The sequence below is a fragment of the Tenebrio molitor genome, chromosome 7 (genome assembly GCF_963966145.1).
Source record: "Tenebrio molitor chromosome 7, icTenMoli1.1, whole genome shotgun sequence".
NCBI classification, from domain to species: domain Eukaryota; kingdom Metazoa; phylum Arthropoda; class Insecta; order Coleoptera; family Tenebrionidae; genus Tenebrio; species Tenebrio molitor.
Window position 1 is genome coordinate 13,246,303 of NC_091052.1, and position 21,318 is coordinate 13,267,620.

Here is a 21,318-nt window from a genome sequence, read left to right on the forward strand (position 1 = left end):
GATTTGTTTTTGGCGAATTTAATAAAGAAAACCCCGCGTTTCTATCTTTGTTGATAGTCGGAAATATGAAAAAAAAATTTGAAAACAAAAAAGCAAAAAAATAAATATAATACCCCGGTATTTCTCGAGGTAAGGCCTTTTCTTAACTGATCGTATCGAAGGAATCCCAGGTCTGCTTCGAAAAGTAATGAGAATTAAAAATATTTAAATTGTAAAAATGGTGGATGCGCCGGGAAATTTTTAATTAATGTAACAATATCTGCGTTATTAATCGAGCTACATCAGATCTAAAAACTGTTTCTTATAGATTTGTTAATAACGAATCTAATAAAGAAAAGCCCAGGTCTCTATCTCCGTCAGTAATCGAAAAAAAAATTGAAAAGACAAAAGTAAAAAAATTCATATATCCGGTATTTTTCCCGATAAATCAGAACAACTTTGTAGGTCTTTTCTTAATTGCTCAAGTCAAAGAAGCCGTAAATCTCTGTCGAGAAAAGAATAATTATTTTGCAATTCCAAAAATGGTAGATCTAAAGACAGTTTTTTATAGATTTTTTCTTGGCAAATTTAATTAAAAAACCGTGTGCCTGTTTTGAGCAGCAATTTGTAGACTACAAAATATGTGTTTGCAAAAATGGTGGATGCGCCGGTAATTAATTCTCGCCCTTTCCACCTACGAAAATAATTTTTCCGGTTTTACCCCCTTTTACGACCACAATAAAATTAACAGGCGTCATATAATCACAGTTTTATTGGTCGATCCTCGTCTCGAACTCGTCCACTTTATCGCCCTCTGTATGTTTCATTACATTTTTTACTGTCCCAACAGACAATCCGCCTTACTGCCTGCGCTATCGCTACAGACAAGTCCTGTCGGAAGGAATCCTGCCCGGTTCTTTCGTCCTGTCAGTGTTAGCCACCGACATAGACGGCCCCGAACACTCCAAACTCCGCTACATCCTGTCCGGCGACGGCATGGACAACTTCCTCCTGGACAAGGACAACGGTCATCTGAAGACGGTGACATATCTGGACCGCGAGAAGCAATCCAAGTACACTCTGACAGCCCACGTGCACGACAAAGAGAGAACTAGTTGGAAGTGTTCGTCGCAGATCGAGCTCGTCATTTCCGATTTGAACGACAACGCCCCGCTCTTCAGCTTGCCTTTCTACTCGGTCTCGTTGCCCGAAGACGTGGAGGTCGGGACTCTCGTGACGAAGATTCACGCAACGGACGCCGACATCGGGATCAACAGGAAGATCAAATACGCTTTTATCGACTCGTTTAACAATCACTTCAAGATGGCTTCGGACAGCGGGATCGTCACTCTTGCCAAACCGCTGGACAGGGAGATCAGAGCTGTCTACAATTTGACGGTGCAGGCGGTGGACCAGGGGAGTCCCCAGCTGTCCAGCGTCAGCACTCTGACCGTTAACGTCCAGGACATCAACGACAATCCCCCGGAATTCGCCAACAAATACTATTTCGCCGTCGTACCGGAAATTGACGCTGTCGGAACGGAAGTTGCCAAAGTTCTTGCCACCAGTAAAGACACTGGAGTCAACGCCGACGTCTACTACTCCATCATCGGCGGAAACGAGCACAAGAAGTTCGCGATTAATAACAAGACCGGCGTCATATCGATCGCAGAAATGTTGGACTACGAACGTGCCAAGGATTATTTCCTCACGATTCAGGCGATCGATGGAGGGACACCCCCGTTGAGCAACGTCGCAACTGTCAATATCACCGTCACGGACTGCAACGACAACGCCCCACTCTTCAGCCAGTTGTCTTACAGCTCGAGGATCAGGGAAGACGCGCAAATCGGCGATAAAATTCTACAGGTACGTCAAAATCGACATTTCAGAACTGCACGCAACGGTTGAACTCGGAGAAACTGTAAAACCTTCATTTTTAAACCGATACGCAACGGTTGAACCCGGAGAAACTGCAAAACCTTCATTTTTAAACCTACAGGGTGATTTTGAAAGTTGTGCAGATATTTTAATCACGAGCTACTGGCTTCATGTAGAACTCGGAAAAAAAAATAAAAATTCTATGTCAAAAAATAAAATGACATTTATTTTTTGAGCTACAATTTTTTTTAATTGCTTTTAGTCTTCTACGTTGTCAAACAACCTCGTAGTTAAAATTTCGGCACATTTTAAAAATACACCCTGTATATCATATTTTATAAAACGTACACCAATGCGGTTTCCTTGTTTTAAAGCATATTTCCTATAGATTACTTCGCATTGGCGTACATTTTATAAAACATTATATACAAGGGTGTATTTTTAAAATGTGCTGAAATTTTACCTACGGGGTTGTAGGACAACATAGAAAACTAAAAGCAATTAAAAGAAATTGTAGCTCAAAAAATAAATGTCATTTTATTTTTTGACATAGAATTTTTTAAATATTTTTTCCGAGTTGCACATGAAGCCAGCAGCTCGTGATTAAAATATCTGCACAACTTTCAAAATCACCCTGTATACGCAACGGTTGAATTCGGAGAAACTGCAAGACCTTCATTTTTAAACCGATACGCAACGGTTGAACGCGAAGAAACTGCAAAACCTCCATTTTTAAACCGATACGCAACGATTGAGCGCGGAGAAACTGCAAAACCGTCATTTTTTAACTGATACGCAACCATTGAACTCGGATAAACTCCAAAACTTTAATTTTTAAGTCGATAGGCAACTGTTGAACTTGGGAAAACTGCAAAACTTTCATTTTTAAATTGGTGCGCAATGGTTAAACTGGGAGAAATTGCAAGAGCTTCATTTTCAAACCGATACGCAACGGTTGAACTTAGAGAAACTGAGAGAATGCGAGTGTAAAGGCGGGCTGCCCCCAGAGAGGACGAGACTATTTTTATATAAATTCCTTTCAAATAAACGTCCTGGAGGATGCAGAAAGACGAACGAGCAGTCTATAGCCGAGTTTATTTCGTCGTGAGAGTGTGTCAAAGAGGAGTGAATCTTGGTGAGGTGAAACTGAAAAATCGAGTCAAAAATCTAGTTTCAATTGTCGCTAATCGAATCGGAGCGAATCGAATTACTTAGTCATTTGTCTAAACACAAAAAGCCGAAGTTTAACTGAGAGAATCGCTAACGAACCACTGACAATAACCCAAGGGAACTTTGCCTAGTTTTAATTTAAAATGTATCGAAAAGTTACCGTGTCGCGAATAAATTTTCGACAAAATGACTGCCGGTTAGGCACCGGTCATTTGACTTTAAAATTGCATTAGTCGGGATAATGAAGGGGCGATTTTATTACGTCTGGAATGTTTCCGGGGTTGCGAATAATTTTTCGTCGGCGAAAGACATAACTTTGCCTTAAATGGGAACGACAGATTTGAATTATTTAATCTTGTAATTATCGCGTTGAATGACGGACTAATTCGGATAAAGATGTTTAATGCATCCTTATTTGGTTTTCTATTGCGTGAAACCTAATTAAATCAGTTTAATGAGTTTCTAACTAATTGTATAAAATATTCACAAAGTACAGAAACTTTAATCTGTTAACGGTCGGCGGAGGTCCAAATTACGAGGCAATTTTATATTTTCGCTCTATGGAAGGGAATTACATAAACGCTTTTGTCGACCTCTCATCTTTGATGAAACTTCAAAATTCAGGTTTCGAAAAAATGATGGATGCGCCAAGAATTTTTTCAACACGTGTAACAAGATCTCCGGTGTTTTTTGGATACAGATCTAAGAAATAAATGTTTTTGATTGATAAATAGAACCAGAAAACCTCTATCTGGAACGCCAATCAGGATAATTTAAATTATTGTGTACACTTTGGCCGCGAAATCATATTTAACATCCTCGAGATTGTGTTGCCTCGGCGACAATTTTTCTCTCGGTACGTTAAAGAACGATTTCGCGGCCTTGAATACAAATAACTATAAACTGCAAACATGGTGGATGCGCCGGGAATTTTTTTACAATGAATCTAACAATATCTTTGTTGTTTGTAGAGATAAATAAAATATTGTCCAGCTCTCATCTTTGATGAAGCTTCAAAATTCAGGTTTCGAAAAAATGGTGGATGCGCCGAGAATTTTTTTTACACGTAACAAGATCTCCAGTGTTTTCTGGATACAGATCTAAGAAATAAATGTTTTTGATTGATAAATATAACCAAGAAAACCGCATGTCTCTATCTTGAATGCCAATCAGGATAATTTAAATTATTGTGTACACTTTGGCTGCGAAATCCTTTAACATCCTCGAGATTGTCTTGCCTCGGCCGCAAGCACCTCGGCGTCAATTTTTCTCTCGGTACGTGAAAGAACGATTTCGCGGCCTTGATAAACAAATAACTATAAACTGCGAAAATGGTGGATGCGCCGAGAATTTTTTACAATGAATCTAACAATATCTTTGTTGTTTGTAGAGATAAATTGAATCTGAAAGTTGCTTTTTAAGGATTTTTTTCTTAGAAAAAAAAACGCGTGTCTCAATCTTGAATGGTATTTTATGTGACTTTCAAAAATAGTCAGTGCCCCTTTTTTTTTTTTTCATTCATTATATTCTCATTATTTGGTAAGCTAGCCAAGATCTAAAAACTATGTTTTACAAAATTGTTATTATGAAATGGAATCAAGAACGATACTATCTCTAAAAAATGATGTATGAAAAATGATATCATTCGGTGATTAATAGGTCATCGCCACGGATCTAGACAGCGACAAGAACGGCCAAGTGACGTATTCCATCATCAGAGGAGACAATCGAGAGCAATTCGAGGTCGATCCCGACACCGGATACATCTCTGTAGCGGACGAACTGGACCGCGAGACCACTTCCAGCTACGTCTTGGAGGTTTTAGCCAAAGACAACGGAGTTCCGGTGCTTTCCAGACAAGCACTAGTCAACATAGAAATTTCCGACGCCAACGACAATCCCCCTCTTTTCGCGCAACCCAACTACACCACAATCATCCAGGTAGGTGTCGCCCCACCGAGTGTAACCCTCGACACAAACCTGTTTTGCAGGAGGACAAACCGATCGGTTACTCCATCATCAAATTCACAATAACCGACGCCGACACTGCCCCCAACACCATTCCTTACACCTTCGACTTCAGGAGCGGCAACGAAGGCAACAGCTTCAGGCTGGAAGAAGACGGCATCTTGAGGACGGCGACGAAGTTCAACCACAAGATCAAAGACAACTTCCTCCTCCAGATCAGAGTGTTCGACAACGGGATCCCCCCTCTCTACTCCGACGCTTGGGTGGTGGTGAAAGTGATCGAAGAGTCTCAGTACCCTCCGATCATCACCCCGCTGGACATCAACATCAATTCGTACTTGGACGAGTACCCTGGAGGGGTGATAGGGAAGGTGTACGCCAACGACCAGGACCAGTACGACACTCTGACCTTCTCGTTGGCCCCCACTTTGGGAATAGCGTACCCCACGCACGAGCTCTTCCAAATCAACCGTACCGACGGTACTCTAACCGCTCTACCTCGTCTGGACGTCGGTGACTACAGACTGAACGTCTCCGTGACCGACGGTAAATTCCACGCGCACTCCATCGTCAAGATCAACATTGAAGTCATCAGCGAAGACATGCTGGACAACTCGGTGGCCATCAGATTCCGACAGGTCAGTCCCGAAGTGTTCGTATTGAGCCACAGGAAAGGATTCGTGAGGGCGGTGCGAAACGCCATGAACTGTCGACTCAAAGACGTGGTCATCATCAGCGTCCAGCCCTCCACGGACGAAGACATCTCGCTGAGGTCCAAGCGGTACGTCGTTAACAAAGACCTAGACGTTCTCTTCACAGTGCGACGACCCGACGAAGGATTCTACACGTCCGAATCCATCCGAAAAGCTCTGAACGACAATCTGGAGGAGTTGGAAGAAAGCACGAAGCTCGTGGTCGAAGAGATAATTCGTTTCAAGTGCAGCAACACCTACTGCATGTTCGGAGTCTGTCAAGACCACTACGTCTTGGAGGCGTCCCACATCGACCCGGTCGCAACGGACGTGACGAGTTTCGTGTCGCCTCACCACCGCCAGAAGCTGGAGTGCGTGTGCAAAGAAGGCTACGGAGGAGAGAAGTGCGACACCATCGTGAACGAGTGCGCCCGCGAGCCCTGTCCGCCTTACAAGATCTGCATCCCGGACGCTTCCACTGCTGGATATTCGTGCCAATGTCCGGAAGGATACGCTGGAGCCATGTGCGACGTGGACATCTCCAAGTGCCACGACCAGAATTGCTACATCGCGCGGAACCCAATCTCCTTCAGCGGCAAGAGCTACTCGCAGTACAGGATCATCAACAAGAAGTCGATCGAAGACCAGCTGAGTCTGAGCCTGAGGATCAGGACGGTGCAGCCGACTGGGAACCTCATGTACGCCGCCGGGAAGGTAGATTATAATATCTTGGAGGTAAGTTGAAGGGGAGGGGAGAGTCGTGGGGGGTTTTGATCGGTGGGGATTTGTAGATCGTCAACGGTGCTGTCCAGTACCGGTTCGAGCTCGGGAGCGGCGAAGGCATCGTCAGAGAGTCCACTGTGTACATCTCCGACGGTAGATGGCACGAGGTCAAGCTCGAGAGGGACCGCAACAGCGCCAGGATCACAGTCGACGGCACTCACACCGCCCAGGGCTCCGCCCCCGGGATCAGCGACATCTTAAACCTGCAAAGCGACGAGATGTACTTGGGGGCGGAAGTCCACCAGCACCCGTCGATCTTGGGCTTCGAGGACATCCAGCGCGGCTTCTCGGGCTGCATGGACGACATCCGCATCTCCCGGATGTCGGTGCCGCTGCACAAATCCGGCGACAGCTCCGTGGCGGTGCTGAAGCGGTTCGCGAACGTCGAGTTCAGCTGCGACACCAACAACGTGCTGGTGCCGCCGGGGCCGTGCGGTTCCCAGCCGTGCATGAACGGCGGCACCTGCCACGAGACCAGCACTGGGTACGAGTGCAGCTGCCACACCCGCTTCACCGGGAGTCTGTGCGAGCTGGACATGGACCCGTGCGCCTCCGCCCCCTGTCTGTACGGCGGCAAGTGCGTCTCCAACGCCCCCGGCGACTACAGCTGCGAGTGCATCTTCCGGCTGTCGGGCAAACGATGCGAGTACGGCCAGTACTGCTCGCCCAACCCGTGCAAACACGGCGGCGTGTGCGAGGAGGGCGACGATCGGCCGCTGTGCAAGTGCAGGTCGTTCTTCGGCGAGTTCTGCGAGTACGACATCAACGAGTGCGAATCGTCGCCATGCCAGAACGGCGGTACTTGCTTCAACGACATCGGCTCGTTCCGGTGCGTCTGTCCGCAGAACACCACCGGGCCCTACTGCGGCAGTCAGCTCTACAGTACTTCCATCTCTTCGTCAATATACAACATCACTTGGGAGGAGTTGATCGCCATCAGTGTCGGGGTTGTCGTGATCGTGTTGCTGGTGGTGCTGTTCGTGTTCTTGAGGAGGTGTTGCGCCAGGAGGGCGCGAAGGCGACGCAACATCAACAACGAAAACATCAAGGATCACATCGTGCTGAACTCGACGAGGCCCCACGAGATGAGCGAGTTCAAGAGAGGGTCCAAGTTGAGCAATCTGGAGGTGAACCAGAGGGAGATTCCTGTGTGTCCGCCCAGACCGGTGTCTTACACCGCCTCGGGTCAGAACGACTCCCTCTACAATTGTAACGCTACGACGATGATGCTCAACAATCTCGACACTCTGAGGAGTTACGGATCGGCCGGAGACGAGCTCGAGAACGTTCCTCCGGATTACGTGAGGAATCTGAACCGGAGCAGCGGACAGAACTGCGTGGGGAACCATTGCGACTCGGAGAAGACGACGTGGGCCGAACAGATGCATCTGGCGTCGTCGCTGAACGACAAGCCCAAAGTGAAGAACGGTAAGTGCGAGTAGAGTCCTAGTTTAGATTTTTGTGTTTTATGATTTTTGTTGATTTCGTTTCTGCAGAATACAAATTATCGAGTCCCGTTAATTGTGATGTTCCAAACAGACTGTATGGAGGACGAAGTAATACTGTGAACTATGTCAAGTCGAACGGGTCGGTTTGTCCCGAAGAGGACCAGCGTTCAGTGGGAAGTAAGTAGCAGCGCCCCCTGCCACTAATCTCTACAAATCATCCCGCTTGTCTCGCTCTTCTTCTTTCTGTTAGTTGTCATTTTGATGATTTTCTAATGCGTTGCTTTCTTAGGTTATCATTGGGACTGCTCAGATTGGGCGAGACATAGCCAAACACTGCCTAACATAACGGAGGTACCAGGCAGTGAAATACCTGATTCCTCCAGCTTTCATAGTAATGAGAGTAACGAATCTCGTTGTCACCATCTTCCTCCGGTGCTGGGCCCACTTGACCCACATCGAGACATTGAGACGCTCAATGAAGATGCAGAGTCGGAATTCATGGCTGACAGTGAATGCGATCCGCATGGGGCTAGCCCCAGTCTCAATGCTCTCGATAGTGGAAATGAAGAATTTCGATTTACCACAGGTACATGTCCGAAATTTTTTATCCTACATACTTTTATCCCCTAAGACGCGCAAAAGATATTTACCGTCAGATGTTCCAGGCTGGAACGAAACACACTTGTAACGAGCCGATTTTGTAAGTCTTGTTGGTTTTCCAGTGTGTCCAACCAGCTACCAACTAACGTTGTCGAATCTCTCAAACACACTAACATTCTAATTCGCTTGCATAAACCATTTAAGTCGTTTCGACTGACTTTCACACTTGAATATGAACCGTGCTCAAATCAAAAACCCACCAACACAAAATGAGGAAAAGTAGGGTTACGGTGTCGTTATGTCAGTCACTTACGTCAGTTTATTTCAATTAACTTGGTTTTTCTACGTCCAGACGTGTTTTAACAAAATTTTCGAACTTGAGAACATCAACTCGACAATTGTATAATGATTTTTTATTCATTTTCATTCAAACCGGGCAAAATGAAAAAAATTACTAACTAGTGACTTTTTTTATTTGCCAACCTAATTCAACAGTTGGTGGTTTTTGATTGTAGCACAGACCCATATTAACCCATACTACTCACGTAAAATACTCTTCAGTCACGAAACAACTTTGTTTCTGCGACGATCAAGACAATTGTTACGATTTAATGAACTGAGCTTGTCTGATAACTAATTATTTTTATTAATCCTTTAACGCAGTGCCTTTAATTATCGTTAAACCAAGTGAGTATGACCTTGTTATGGTTCTTGCATGACTCACGGTGGCTATGTTGACGCATGCGTGTCCCATCCATAGAATATAGAGTATCTAGACCGTCGACAGACCATAACAAGACCACTGGTCCGCTTAACTCTTTAATGATTTAGAATTGATTTGTGTTTTTTTAGTAGCCCTCGTCGTAATAAATCTCTTGTGTTATCGAAGTTTTCTTTGTAGCGGATAGCTATATACGTCATCCCAACTCATACCTTCCTAGCCATGGGTACAACATTCCTAGCGAGTCGGAAGGCGAGTGCTTGCAAAGTCCCGGAGCCGAGTCGGACGAAGTCGAGCCCTACGGATTCCCGAGCAACCGCAACAGGAGGAAAAACTGTGATGACGACATAGGCTCCGTGATCACGACATTAGGTACGGATCCCCGATTCCGACGACGAGTCGTAGTCAGTGTTTGTGTTGCAGAAGAGCGCAACTCCCTCCTGGGGGGCTACGGCAGCAACAGCGACATGTCGACCAACCTGTGCGAAATCGAAGACTCCGAATGCGAAGCCGAACACAAACCGCTCAACTATCTGGCCGGCGTACAACAGACTTCGGTTTGACACAAAGCCAAGCCGGGTCCGGTCAAGACTCGTTTTCCTGGATAATTAGTATTACCGTTGTACCTATGATTCCCACAGCTCGATGACTTGTATGGCTCCGGTGTATCTTGTACAGTCGATTTTTTTCTTTCACTTCGGAATTGAGAAGGTTGTTCTTTCGACTCGTTTTATCATAGCGTTGGCATATCAAACAATGTTGTTTTACGACTTAAACATTTTGTACATACAGAAAACATATTTTTTATAACATTGGTTGATTATCGCTGATTTTAAAGTGAAATCACACTTGGAGAGTTGCCACGAGAGCAAATCGCAACCAGGATGTAGGTCTGGTTGTCGTTCGCGAGAGCGCAACTCGTAATTCGCTGTTACTTTGTAAATTGGATAGTTTCAATTTTATTTAAGGTAGGAAATAAAACGTGCCTAATGACATAGGGAGCTGAGGAAAAAATGAACGGCAGCTCTGTTTTAAACTCACTATTTAGACTTAGTTTTTATTTAAAATAATGTTACAAGACTTGAATATGACATAGATAGTGTATCTGTTGCGTTCAGACGTTCTTTTTATACATTGTGTAATGCATGTGATATAATGTTTAATTTAGTTTATGTGTCCCATCTTACTTTAAATTAATTTGCTATATGTTTTACATAGACAATTGAAATTTATACCATGAAAACTAATTTTATTACCATTATGGAATAGATCATGTAATTTTTTTAATAAAATTTGATAACTAAACGAAACTTATTTCGCCATCCGTTTATGCAACCCCTAATACACAGCTGTTGTCAAATGTCATTCCTGTTTCTGTGAGCGTCGCAACATAACCTCAAAATTTTAATTGAAATTGGTGTTTCTCGGTTTATTCTCGAATTTGCAGAACTGGTGATAAAATGTTGTACGCGTCGGACTTCAGCGATGAAGAGGGTTTATCCGACGACCCTGATTATTACGATTTCAAGGTAAAAAAAAAATATATTCATAACCGGTGTATAAATCGCAATTTTTAGCGCCGGCTCAAAGCTAATCGTCGAAAGGCGTTAGAAAAAGCTGATTTAGAAGCAGACCCAGCGAAACAACAGGCCCAAGCTGTCTTCTCGGCGATCACTTACGAAAGAAAAAATGAATTTTTTGAAGAGTTAGACAAAGGTAAAAAGATCTCAACATGGGAAAAAGAATCGTAAAAAATTGTAAAAAAGAGACTGCGCTTGATCGAGATTGCAGATTCTACTGAATCCTGAATCTCGAACCAGGTGGTGTACGTTGTGTTGCATAACTCCCACTCCTGTCGCATTCTTTCAGGATTCGACGTTAACACGGAATTTGAGTGCGGCTGGACCCCCCTGCTCCTGGCGTCAAGTATTGCCAACGTGGAGATTGTGACGCGCCTTCTCGAGGGCGGGGCTGACATCAACAAAACTATAGGTTCTCTTGTTCCCCTACAATGTTTTCTGTGTTGACCACCCCTTTGCAGACTGTCACACTCCATTGATGCTCGCCTGTAACAACTCAAAAAACATCGAAACGCGCATCGCGAGTTGCGCCCAACTCCTTCTAAAACATGGCGTGAACGTCAACGCGTTCGACAAAAAGAGGAGGACCGCGATCATGATGGCGGCAAACAACGGCCACGCTCGAACCGTGGAGTTGTTACTCCCGCTGGTGGACAGAGACGCCGAAGACAACCAGCGCTGGGATGTAAGAATCAAGCGAAAACTAGTCAGATCGTGGAGAGTCGAGTTGTAGGTGTTGTTCTGGGCCGTGAGCGGCAACCACCCGACGATAGTGAGCTTCTTGCTGAGCCAAGGCTTCACGTGCGACAAAGTGGACATCAGGGGCAACACCGTGGCGGACCTGGCCCAGTCCAACAGCAGCGACGCTATTTTGAAACTGCTTCCGAAAGACCCCATGGACAACTTCTACCTCGCTTTGAACACCTCGTCGACGTTCGAGGACACCTTCGGCTCTCTCAAAAACGGCGAAAAGTACTCTACACACTCGACACTTCCACTTTTCATTTGTCTCCTTCAGGCCGCGCTTCACCAGCGACATCTGCAAGATTCTCTACGGCACCAAAAGCGAGAGCGTGTTGGCGACTCTGTGGGAGAAAAACGTCGACCTGTCCGAATTGTTGGCGACCAGCGACACCAAGCTGATACAACTCGGGGTGCGCTTCCCCTTCCAGCGCCGCCGGATTCTCTTGGGGTTGTACAAGTTGCACAAACACCCCTTCCATCCCAAGTCGATACCGTTCGCCAGCCAGAGTCGCTTGTACACGTGAGTGGCCGTCCGGTCGCGAGATGGCGCTGATTCTCTTCTTGCAGAAACCTAGACGTCTCCGCTGAAGTGTTGACGTGCGTCAAACAACTGATCGCGATGGAGGCGGGGCTCAGATTCATCCTGGCCAATTACAACGATCCGAAGCGTCCCGAGTCGAGTCAGGTGAGAGTGTTGCTCAGTAAAAACCGACAACAGATTCGCAGGTTGAGGGGAGTGACTGAGCAGTTGGTCAAGAAGAGCGAACAGGTGAGGGATGCGGGTGGGAGGGATGGTTTGACCAATTGTTTGTCGGTTTCAGTGGGACTTGATGGTCAAACCTGTCGATAGGGTCACACTCAAGAGGAGGAACGTTCCATGGGCGAATCTCTACCTTTCGGTCAGTCTCATCACGCTTTTGACCGTCTTCGCGTACAAAAAATTTCTTTAGGGTGGAGTGGGGTACATAGAAGAATGTTTAAAAATACTTATATTGTTTATAAATAACTTACAAAAGTTTATTATACTACACTTGTTGCATAGCTAAACAGAGAATTGATTAAGCGTCGACACAGGTGACGTGTGTTAGACCATTTGCGAAAGAAACAAACTGCGGAATTTACCAGAGACGATCTAAAAGCGGAAATCAACCAATTAGTGTTGGATTGGAATCAGTGTTTCTCCGGCTGTGATCGCCGGCAAAGGCGCCTCCACGGTCAGCACTCCGTCTTTGCTGAGCGAGCTCTTGATCTGCTCGGGGTTCGTTCCTTTGGGCAGGAGGAATTCCCTATTGTACTCTCTATACACCGACTTGGACTCTGTCTTTTCCTCGTGTTTGGCGTGCACCTGCAACCCCCAATCAGCACCCTCTCGACAACGCGTCGCCTCCACTCACCAATAATTTATTGTCGACAGTCTTTACAACGATTTCTTCCGGGGCGTATTGGCTGACGTCGAACCGCAACTTGAGGCACTTGTTGTTGCCGTCCTCCTGGATCAGGGGGGAGTTCAGGTCGTCGTACCATGTCCTGACGTCCCCGCCGGGCCGCTGCGCTACGTCTAAACCAGAATTGTGCGACGACTGGGTGCTTGTGCTAAAACACCACCGGTCATCAAGTGAAAACCGAAAGGGCGGATGGTTACAATGGTTAGGCGAGTGTGAGTGGGTCTGTGAGTGAATCTCCTAATACAAACCTTGACGACGACTTTGATTTGTTTCCTCCAGAAACAGTCTCATATTCGTACGACATGCAAACATTAAAAGCATTGTTAGTTGTTTAGGTCGCAACTGCGACTGCTCGATCTTCGCAGATGGAGCAGCCGCTCGAACAATTGCTAATGCTAAGCTAAGACTCGGAGATGCAGTGGCGAGAACGTGACAATCGCACCGGAAGGCACAGACGTGACCATCTGGACGCATTCCTGCACTGTACGATTGTAGTGCAGTGTAAAACTGGTTTCTATTTTTGTCCCATGACATCACCCAACTGTTACGTAGCCGTCTTTAAATGGACACAGTTGTCAAGCGCCGATTGTAATCGTGAACGGTGAAAAAACAGATTTTTATTATGATAATTTGTTGGGCAAACAACGCGCTGGAGGCGGCCGATTAAAATTTCGACTGCCGCCTCCGCAACATTTTCTCTCGGTCTTAGACAGTTGCACTCGACTCGCAGCTTCATCTGATTCCTGGCATCCTTGAAATGGTCAACAATGACTCACTCTGATTACACCGATTGACAACACTGTTGTCGCAGGATAATGCAATTGATGCCAGTCGTCTTGCACCTGCGTCAAATCTACAAATATTTACACTGTGACGGAACTATTCCTCCCTCCTTAATAAATTCCGCTGTTGACACAGTTTGCGCTCTTTACTCTCGAATAAATTTCACGTGTGTTGTCCTTTTTCAGCGCGCATTTCCGGTGCTTCCGCTCATTGTGATGGACCGATTGAAAGTCTTTAACCCCATCGCGCGTCGCTGCCATTAGTGGTAAGCCTCAACCTCTTCCGCTCAAAAGTATCTACCTTGTGGTGCTCCTGAAGAAGTTGTTGGACTCTCTGTTCATCAGCTCGGACCTGAACTTGCTCATCTCCTCTTCCATTTTGCGCATTTCGGCGTCAAATCTCTCCCTGATGCTGCTGAATTCGGTGTCGATAACACTGAAGTCGCCCAATTTAATGGGGATGTCGCGTCTAATTCCCTCGGACATTTTGTTTTATTTATGACACTTCACACGCGAACACGAACTCCCAAACACTCGTTTTACCTCTGCTGCGCTGAGTCGACTGATGCCTAGACCGGGCTTTTTGGTTTTAAATAGATCGGCAGTGTGGGGGACTTGCGCAACGCTCGTTCTACCTTGGAAGAATTCGAGATGCATCGACTCGCCGATTAATTATTCAGAATCTACCTACGAGTTTTTCTTCGACGAGTAATTGTGACGTATTTTCGGACAAGCTGATTCAAGGATGTAGGAGTGCGACTCGGGAACAATTCCTTTAATGCGGAGGAAAATTTTCGCGGACAAGTTTTCACAGTTTCGTCGTATCGATCTACTGGCTCTGCCGGTTTGTTAGCCTCGCAATGGACAGGTGGAGACGCCGCGGTCCAGTTTTCCACGATTTTACGATTGTTGGACAAACTGGGTCGGCGTCAGACTTGCTTGCATCGAGATAGGTGCAACGAAATGTACTTTATCAAAGTGCAAACATTGATAGGCTGAATAAAAACATACAAAGTAAACGCGTCCTAGTAAAAGCTAGATCCTAAAGTGCGCACTAGGACCTTCGATTCGCATTTGCACCTGAGTGTGAAGCGTAAAACAAATAAATATATAATCAAAAACTGTTTTAGCGAAAACGTTGTTGCTCTTATCTGTTGTTGTCTCACGCAACTTTATCGCCACGCCCCCCTACTAGAAGCCGCCGGAATTGCAGTTTTACCGCTTCGCTCTTGGAAAAAATATATACGCCGCAATTGACCTTTAGCGATAACCTCGCGGGTCAAGATTTTGGGAGAATTTTGCTCATTAAAAATTTACCGCGATAATGAAGCATTTTGTGGGTTAAAATAGCAACAAGAGATGAAGACAGATTTGTGGATTAAATAATTATAATTCTGACTCATGTTTTTCATGATGTCTTGTAATAAAGAGGAATCATTAAGGCGGCGTCTGATCTAAATTGGAGCGCCAGCATCTGGCCAGGATATGTCGCAATTCCCACTGCAATAATATCTGAAGACCTCACATGGACTCGCTATTTTTAAATCTACTCCACGTCGAGTGAATAATGTTCGTAATTTTTCTGACAAGTGGAATCAAGGGAAGAGTACTAAAAGATATTATGCGTGGGTTGGGGCAAGTGGAGCAAGTTTATAGACAGACAACACGGCTTGGAGCAGAATTGAAGCCTCATCAGTGAAGATACGTAAAAATTATCGATTGCTGTGTCAAGGGTTTGTGGATTTGGTTAAATCTTCTTCATTGTATTTTGGAGAGCTCTACTGAATAACGATATTTAAACTTCCTCCTGTCTGTTTTAAAATCTGCTCTAGATCGCATAAAAAGTTTTGTAATAAATTTTTATTTTTCCAATCGGGATCAACAGCAAGAGGATTTTTTTTCGTGGATTGTGGACCTAGTAGAGTCTCAAAGTTTATAAACAATAGAACTTGAAGAAAAATGAAGGGTCACCAGAAAGTAAAAACTGAAGATGCGTAAAAATTATCGATTCCTGCATCAGATCTTGGCAGCTTTGTTATCTTCGTCATCATATTTTGGTTTTGGACAATACGAACAAGTCTTCGAGAGCTCTTCTAAATGGTGATCTTCAAAATGAATGCTACATTATTTTCCTCACGTCTGCTATTTCAGAATCTGCTCTGTATCGCACAATAGCTGTTTGTGCAATAAGTTAGGAAATGTAATTTTTTCTATATTAGGCATGGGATTTTTTATCGAGGTGATAGCCGAGATCAAAACATTCCGTGTACGGGAAAAAATGGATTTCCCACGTATTACACACATAATTTTTTCTACTGGAGTTTGGAAAGTAAATTAGGTAAATTTGAATATTTTAAGGGCCAGTTTATAGAAAGAGAATTAAATATTTAATTCGAATTTTAATGCGCGATTAACTCATGAATCCGAAACTTCGATTGGTTCAATCTAATCACGTGTTCAATTAATCTCGCATTTGATTATGATTAACTTAATTTCACTTCTGTAAACTGGCCCTTAATATTCTATTAATTATTTCAAAATTAAAAGGCGGAATTAAAATTGTTCTGTTTTCGTTACTATAGAGAAACAATTTTGTTTATAAAAAACAAATTTGTTCGCTCGAGTAAATTTACGGAAATTCTATTAAAAGTGAATCGCTTGATTGCAAATATGCTTGAATATGCAAAACAGGCCGAATACCTGAAAAGTAACAGCCCATGAAAATTGAACAACGTTTTTCGTGCTTATTTAAGCAAAGTCTTAAAAAAAAACATTAATTCCTTGTAATTTTTGAGGTTATCTTTGACAGATTTCAAGTTTTGTATCATAGGAAACGATCAAAATTGAACTTTTAGTGTTGAAATACCTATAGTAAATTCAAAAAACTCCTGAACTGTCAAAATTAAATTTTAAATAAAATCCTTGTTTTGACTGTACTTGGATATAAAAAAAATTTCGCTAGAGTGTACCGACATCAAAATCTAGTTACAAAATATATTTAGGTTATGTTTTCATTTTTAATCATTGAACATTGAACTAAAAATGTTTTGATTCATTCATTGCTTCGAACACTTGAAGTGAAATGCAGCAACTAAATGAATTAGAGCAATTTAATAAAGTTTATAAAAAACATGCGACAAACTGAAAACAGGTAACAAATTAAACAACACAACCAAAATCATCCAAAATAAACTAATTTGTTTCATTTATTATTTAACACTTGATTAACACTTATCTCTCCAAAATTTTGATTTGTGAATCACAAGAACGAACACCAATTCTTAGTTAACAATACTGGAGCGGCTTTGGCACAAATTTGTAATTTCTTCCCGTTATTATCACTTTTTTGTTTGTTCCTCATAATAATTTCTTATGGCCCTCTTCTCTCGCACCAGTAGAACCACCCTAGTTCGTTTTGAACTTTCCATTTTAACCTTTTTACAAAATACACTTAAATAATTTTGCAATTTATTTGACAATGTCAATTTAAACAAATGAATAGTTTGAAAAATTAAAAAATCATAGATAACAACTGGGCAATATGAAAATAACTAGTGATTTAACCAACCGAACAACTGCAGTTTTGATTTTGACAGTCCAGATGTTTATTGAATGGACTTTATTATTTCCGCCCTTGCTAGGAAATATTCCACTTTGCCTAACTCAAATTAGTATTCAAATATGTTAGTTTTCCAAACTCAAGTAGGAAAAAATGTTAATACATTTTTCCTTTTCAAAATTGGATCAATAGCAAATGGATCTTTTTTTTCTTGGGTTGGTGGACACGTGGCCATCAAAGTTTACAAACGACTACTGTCATATTCTGGACAAGCCTTTTTAGAGCTTTTCTGAGTAACACTATTCAAATTGAATGCTTTATCATTTTCTTTGAGTCTCATGTGGATCTGCCATTTCTAAATTCTGCTTTACGTCTCATAAAAAATGAATACATTTTTCTTCTTGAAAATCAGTCAAGAAAGAAATTTTGCATCGTGGCAGTCAAAATGAAGCATTAATAAAAAATGAAAGCTGTAGATAAATAAAAATTCTCAGTTCCTTTACAGTTTTTGCGTAGTTTTGCTCGAATCTTCTTCATCACATTTTAAACAATGTCAGCAATTTTTGACAACCCTTTATGTACGAATGACAGTCTTCAGAACGCCATTGCCACAATTTTATTGATTTCTTTAAGACAATAAACCACGTCTTATGTTTAATTTATCCCCGTGTCGTACTTCCGCAAGAAAAAATTGATTTCTGATGTAGTATCAGTATCGTTCATTGTCAAGTTTCTTATCATTTGTGGCGACACTTATTCTGCCCTACAGACACCGAAACGAAATTTTGTGTGAATTAGGACAGCTTCCGCGTTCAAAAATCTTTATACACTCCACAATATGAAACAAAAATGTTTTAAAATGCAGTCGAAATTAAATGTTTAAAGTTTTAAAATGGTATAGCGATTTGTGGGTCAATCTGTACAAATATTTGCTTCAACGTTGAGAAACCTTGAATCTACAAGTACTCAATATGAGTTCAATGAATAATTTTTTACGCACTAAGTGTTAACACCAGAGTTGCACAATTCACAATCACCTAATCAATAAATCAATAAATACATATTTCAAATCAGATTTTTTTCTGGATTGTTTTTACCCAATTGACATATCAAGATAAATTTTTCATCGGCCAATCTAAATCCAACACCTCATAATATGTAGGTACCAGGAAATTTCTCGATGATTAATGACACGAATCCGATTTTTTTTTTGTTTGAGCCAACAATTTTCTAACTCACATTACCCGGAAATTCTATTATTGTTGCCAATGTACAGATCGATAGAAGCCATTCCAAACCCCACACTCATCCAATTTAGTCTCATTTTCTCATTGACAGCTCCCAATGCACCCTTCCCTTGACACATTATCTCCAACAAAATAATCTCAATTAACACTTTACCGGCGTAAGTGCATAACTCCCGGCGACATTGAAACCAATTTAGAACCAATCCAGATCTCGTAAAAATTTTTGGCCGTGCTGAAGAATGCATGCAATTTGTAGTTTACAATTTTATGGCTCACATTGTGCCGCCGTCCCACGCCAACAAATTTGATACTAAGGTAAACAAGTTAATTTTAGCTTGTCCATTGTACGACTATTCTAGAACGACAATCGAGACTTATTAACTTTGAATAAAAATACCAGTGGGAAAATGTGCGGCGACAACTTTCCACTCTGTGGCGCGCCAAAGACACCGAGCTTTCGTATAACTTGCGTTCGTGTTTACACACCGAAATTAATAAATTTCTGGTGTGCTGTTTACACAAACAAAATAATAAAAATTTCTAATTTTTATTTCCATCTAAACATCTCGAATTTTCGCTATGATTCATCCGAGGAAAAATACACAAGCGACGTCAGTCTCTTTACTTCCGTAACAGTTGCCGACGAGTGTCGCCGCCCCCGTTTGTCTTACAGGGTGTTGCGTGCCTCCGATAGATCAATAGAGTACCAGTGAGTCACGCATGCGAGACACTTCCTCCCGAGAAGAATCCAGAATAAAATCACTGACCTTACTCAAGTTTCTGAGGTCACTCGGTGACGTACTTTTTAAAATGGAACATTTGTCGTTGGCGGAATAATAAATCGGTGTTGGCAATGTCCTCCATTGGCTCATATTCGATAACTCCGAACCACTAAATTTAGATAATTCCAGTGATTGCTTCTATTGCTTCTATTGTCCGGTATTGGACAACGCGAGTGGTACCTTCCTTCTTCCAGATGTGAGTCATGTGCGACTTGGCAGAATGCACAAATATGTGTTATTATTTCGTGGGCAAAAATAGAAAATAGTGCGTTGCGAGCAGGGTCGTCCGCATGAATTTTTTATGGAGTAAATGTGGCTTCACTTGGACAGGTGAAGGCCGTAAATTACGACAGAGTAGTGGTTTTCATTGTTGCAAATAGTCCTGGTGACAGCTTGGAATGATGGATGGAGACGACTTGGGATTAGGGTTGGCGTTCATTACATCTACTCGTAATATCGCTGAAGAATAAAATTCTAGCGGATCTTTCCAACGGTGGAAGACGTGCTCTCTTGAAGACACTTTTGTTCATCACAGGCTAGAGGGCATAAAGAGATGCAAAGCAGCAAAACCAAAGATGTTTTAAAAGGAGTTTTGTCTGTTGTTTCTTCTTGGGAAGAAAAAGGCGCGCAGATAGAACGGGTGGTGATGGAATTGCTTTTGAGAGAAAAAAGGACAAGAAATGTTGTTTAATTTTTTGCAGTATGTAGTTCGAAAAGTTTATAATGTCTTCAGTGATGGAAAAGAGTGTTGAATACTTTTTAGTAGGTAGTCTACGATAAAGAAGATAGAGAGTATTAAATAATTTGCTAAATATTTACCATACAGATTCAACATGTTTGAATTGAAATCTGTCAGTAGAAATTTAGAGAGAGCAGATATAAATTTATTCAAATGTATTTTGACGTCTGCCGTGTTGTTGTAAATGTTAACAGTTATAGATAGAAGAAATAAAAAAGAGTGTGTGCTTAAAACCGCACGACAGAAGTGAAAACTTCTATGATGCTCGTTACTGATTTTAAGTAATATGTAGGTAGGTGCCTATTCTATAAAAAATACATCATTATGGATGACTTGGAGGAATAGGGAACGAGGAATAAATAATTAATATTATTTAAATCTAATGGTGTTTTTAAATAAACATCAAAAATCTGTATTTTTCAATAGAAACTGCAAGTACGTCCGCTTTTAGAGGTACACTCTGGCAAAATTTGTGAGGTTAGGTTTGGATGTTTAAGTTTTATTCTCTTGATGATGATATTGAACACAACACAAGTTTTCATTGCAATACCTACCAATACCCTGTATTATGATAATTTGTCCAGTTTCCTCTTCACATTTTGCTACACAAATTTTTCTAATACTTAGATGAATTGTTGAAGCCATATAATTGAGAATTACGTATTAAATCCTACATTCATCTGTAAACTTACAAGATTTGTCGTGTCTTTATCGTTTATATTATATAAAACTATACAGGGTATTTCACGAGTGATAATGAGCCTGATCGAATAATAAATTCAACCCACAATACATTTTCAAGAAAAGCCGGACATTTTAATGACAGTAGCCAGCTTTTTTCGGAAATATAGTGTGGGTTGCATTTTAAATTACGTCAGGCTCATTTTCACTCGTGAAATATCCTGTATATACAATTACTCCTGCAGCTCTGCACTGAGGTCAGTCAGGTCACAACACAACGTACAATGAAAATTTAAAATTAACAAGTGACGCACAGTTGATTGTTTTTCCCTCGCTCCGATAAAAAAACTCGATTCCCTTGATTTTAGCATGCCGTGTCGTGCTGCGAACGATTTTCGCTTGTGCTGCGAACGATTTTACCGTGTCGCATGAAACTAATTCACTGCCCGGGAGTAAAATGTATGTGGCGCGCCTAAAGAAGTTTTCACTTCAAAATTCTGCAGTCTCGGAACATGAC

General features: G+C 42.4%; 3 protein-coding genes across 9 annotated transcripts in view; 2 read left to right on the top strand and 1 right to left on the bottom strand.

Annotated features, from left to right (window-relative positions):
* Nucleotides 1-9,935, top strand: part of kug (kugelei) — a 166,239-nt gene extending 156,304 nt beyond the window's left edge. For 4 of the 6 annotated variants that reach the window (XM_069053719.1, XM_069053720.1, XM_069053721.1 and 1 more), the window contains 8 exons: nucleotides 830-1,848; nucleotides 4,690-4,971; nucleotides 5,022-6,425; nucleotides 6,482-7,901; nucleotides 7,970-8,098; nucleotides 8,211-8,507; nucleotides 9,423-9,614; nucleotides 9,666-9,935. In XM_069053719.1, coding sequence (XP_068909820.1) covers nucleotides 830-1,848; nucleotides 4,690-4,971; nucleotides 5,022-6,425; nucleotides 6,482-7,901; nucleotides 7,970-8,098; nucleotides 8,211-8,507; nucleotides 9,423-9,614; nucleotides 9,666-9,805 — 4,883 coding nt within the window. In that variant the 3' untranslated portion in view covers nucleotides 9,806-9,935. Of the gene's footprint in view, nucleotides 1-829; nucleotides 1,849-4,689; nucleotides 4,972-5,021; nucleotides 6,426-6,481; nucleotides 7,902-7,969; nucleotides 8,099-8,210; nucleotides 8,508-8,586; nucleotides 8,622-9,422; nucleotides 9,615-9,665 lie in introns of those variants that run through there. The other 2 variants (XM_069053724.1, XM_069053723.1) reach the window with 2 other exon arrangements.
* A 631-nt stretch (nucleotides 9,936-10,566) lies between these two features.
* On the top strand, nucleotides 10,567-12,613 carry Gasz (ankyrin repeat, SAM and basic leucine zipper domain-containing protein 1). The gene is made up of 8 exons (XM_069053730.1): nucleotides 10,567-10,771; nucleotides 10,820-10,958; nucleotides 11,112-11,234; nucleotides 11,284-11,507; nucleotides 11,556-11,794; nucleotides 11,841-12,086; nucleotides 12,134-12,335; nucleotides 12,388-12,613. Exons 1-8 carry the CDS (start codon nucleotides 10,703-10,705, stop codon nucleotides 12,514-12,516), a joined length of 1,371 nt encoding a protein of 456 aa, XP_068909831.1. The 5' UTR covers nucleotides 10,567-10,702; the 3' UTR covers nucleotides 12,517-12,613.
* LOC138135085 (heat shock protein beta-1) lies at nucleotides 12,539-14,418 on the bottom strand. 2 transcript variants are annotated; one of them, XM_069053733.1, is made up of 4 exons: nucleotides 14,093-14,418; nucleotides 13,260-13,311; nucleotides 12,961-13,159; nucleotides 12,539-12,911 (listed from the first exon to the last, which is right to left on the bottom strand). In XM_069053733.1, exons 1-4 carry the CDS (start codon nucleotides 14,277-14,279, stop codon nucleotides 12,720-12,722), a joined length of 630 nt encoding a protein of 209 aa, XP_068909834.1. In that variant the 5' UTR covers nucleotides 14,280-14,418; the 3' UTR covers nucleotides 12,539-12,719. The 2 variants fall into 2 exon arrangements, with proteins under 2 accessions (XP_068909834.1, XP_068909835.1); XM_069053734.1 differs by lacking the exon at nucleotides 13,260-13,311 and having other exon boundaries at nucleotides 14,095-14,394.
* Between the last annotated feature and the right edge of the window lie 6,900 nt (nucleotides 14,419-21,318).

Bases quoted from the DNA above. Each gene is read 5' to 3' on its own strand.
- Gasz (XM_069053730.1), top strand. From the start codon at position 10,703: ATGTTGTACGCGTCGGACTTCAGCGATGAAGAGGGTTTATCCGACGAC. The intron at 10,959-11,111 runs GTAAAAAGATCT...GCATTCTTTCAG, and splicing joins TTTTGAAGAGTTAGACAAAG to GATTCGACGTTAACACGGAA. The intron at 12,087-12,133 runs GTGAGTGGCCGT...CTCTTCTTGCAG, and splicing joins AGCCAGAGTCGCTTGTACAC to AAACCTAGACGTCTCCGCTG.
- LOC138135085 (XM_069053733.1), bottom strand. From the start codon at position 14,279: ATGTCCGAGGGAATTAGACGCGACATCCCCATTAAATTGGGCGACTTC. The intron at 13,312-14,092 runs AGATACTTTTGA...ATGTTTGCATGT, and splicing joins CTTCAGGAGCACCACAAGGT to CGTACGAATATGAGACTGTT. The intron at 12,912-12,960 runs GTGAGTGGAGGC...TGGGGGTTGCAG, and splicing joins CTGTCGACAATAAATTATTG to GTGCACGCCAAACACGAGGA.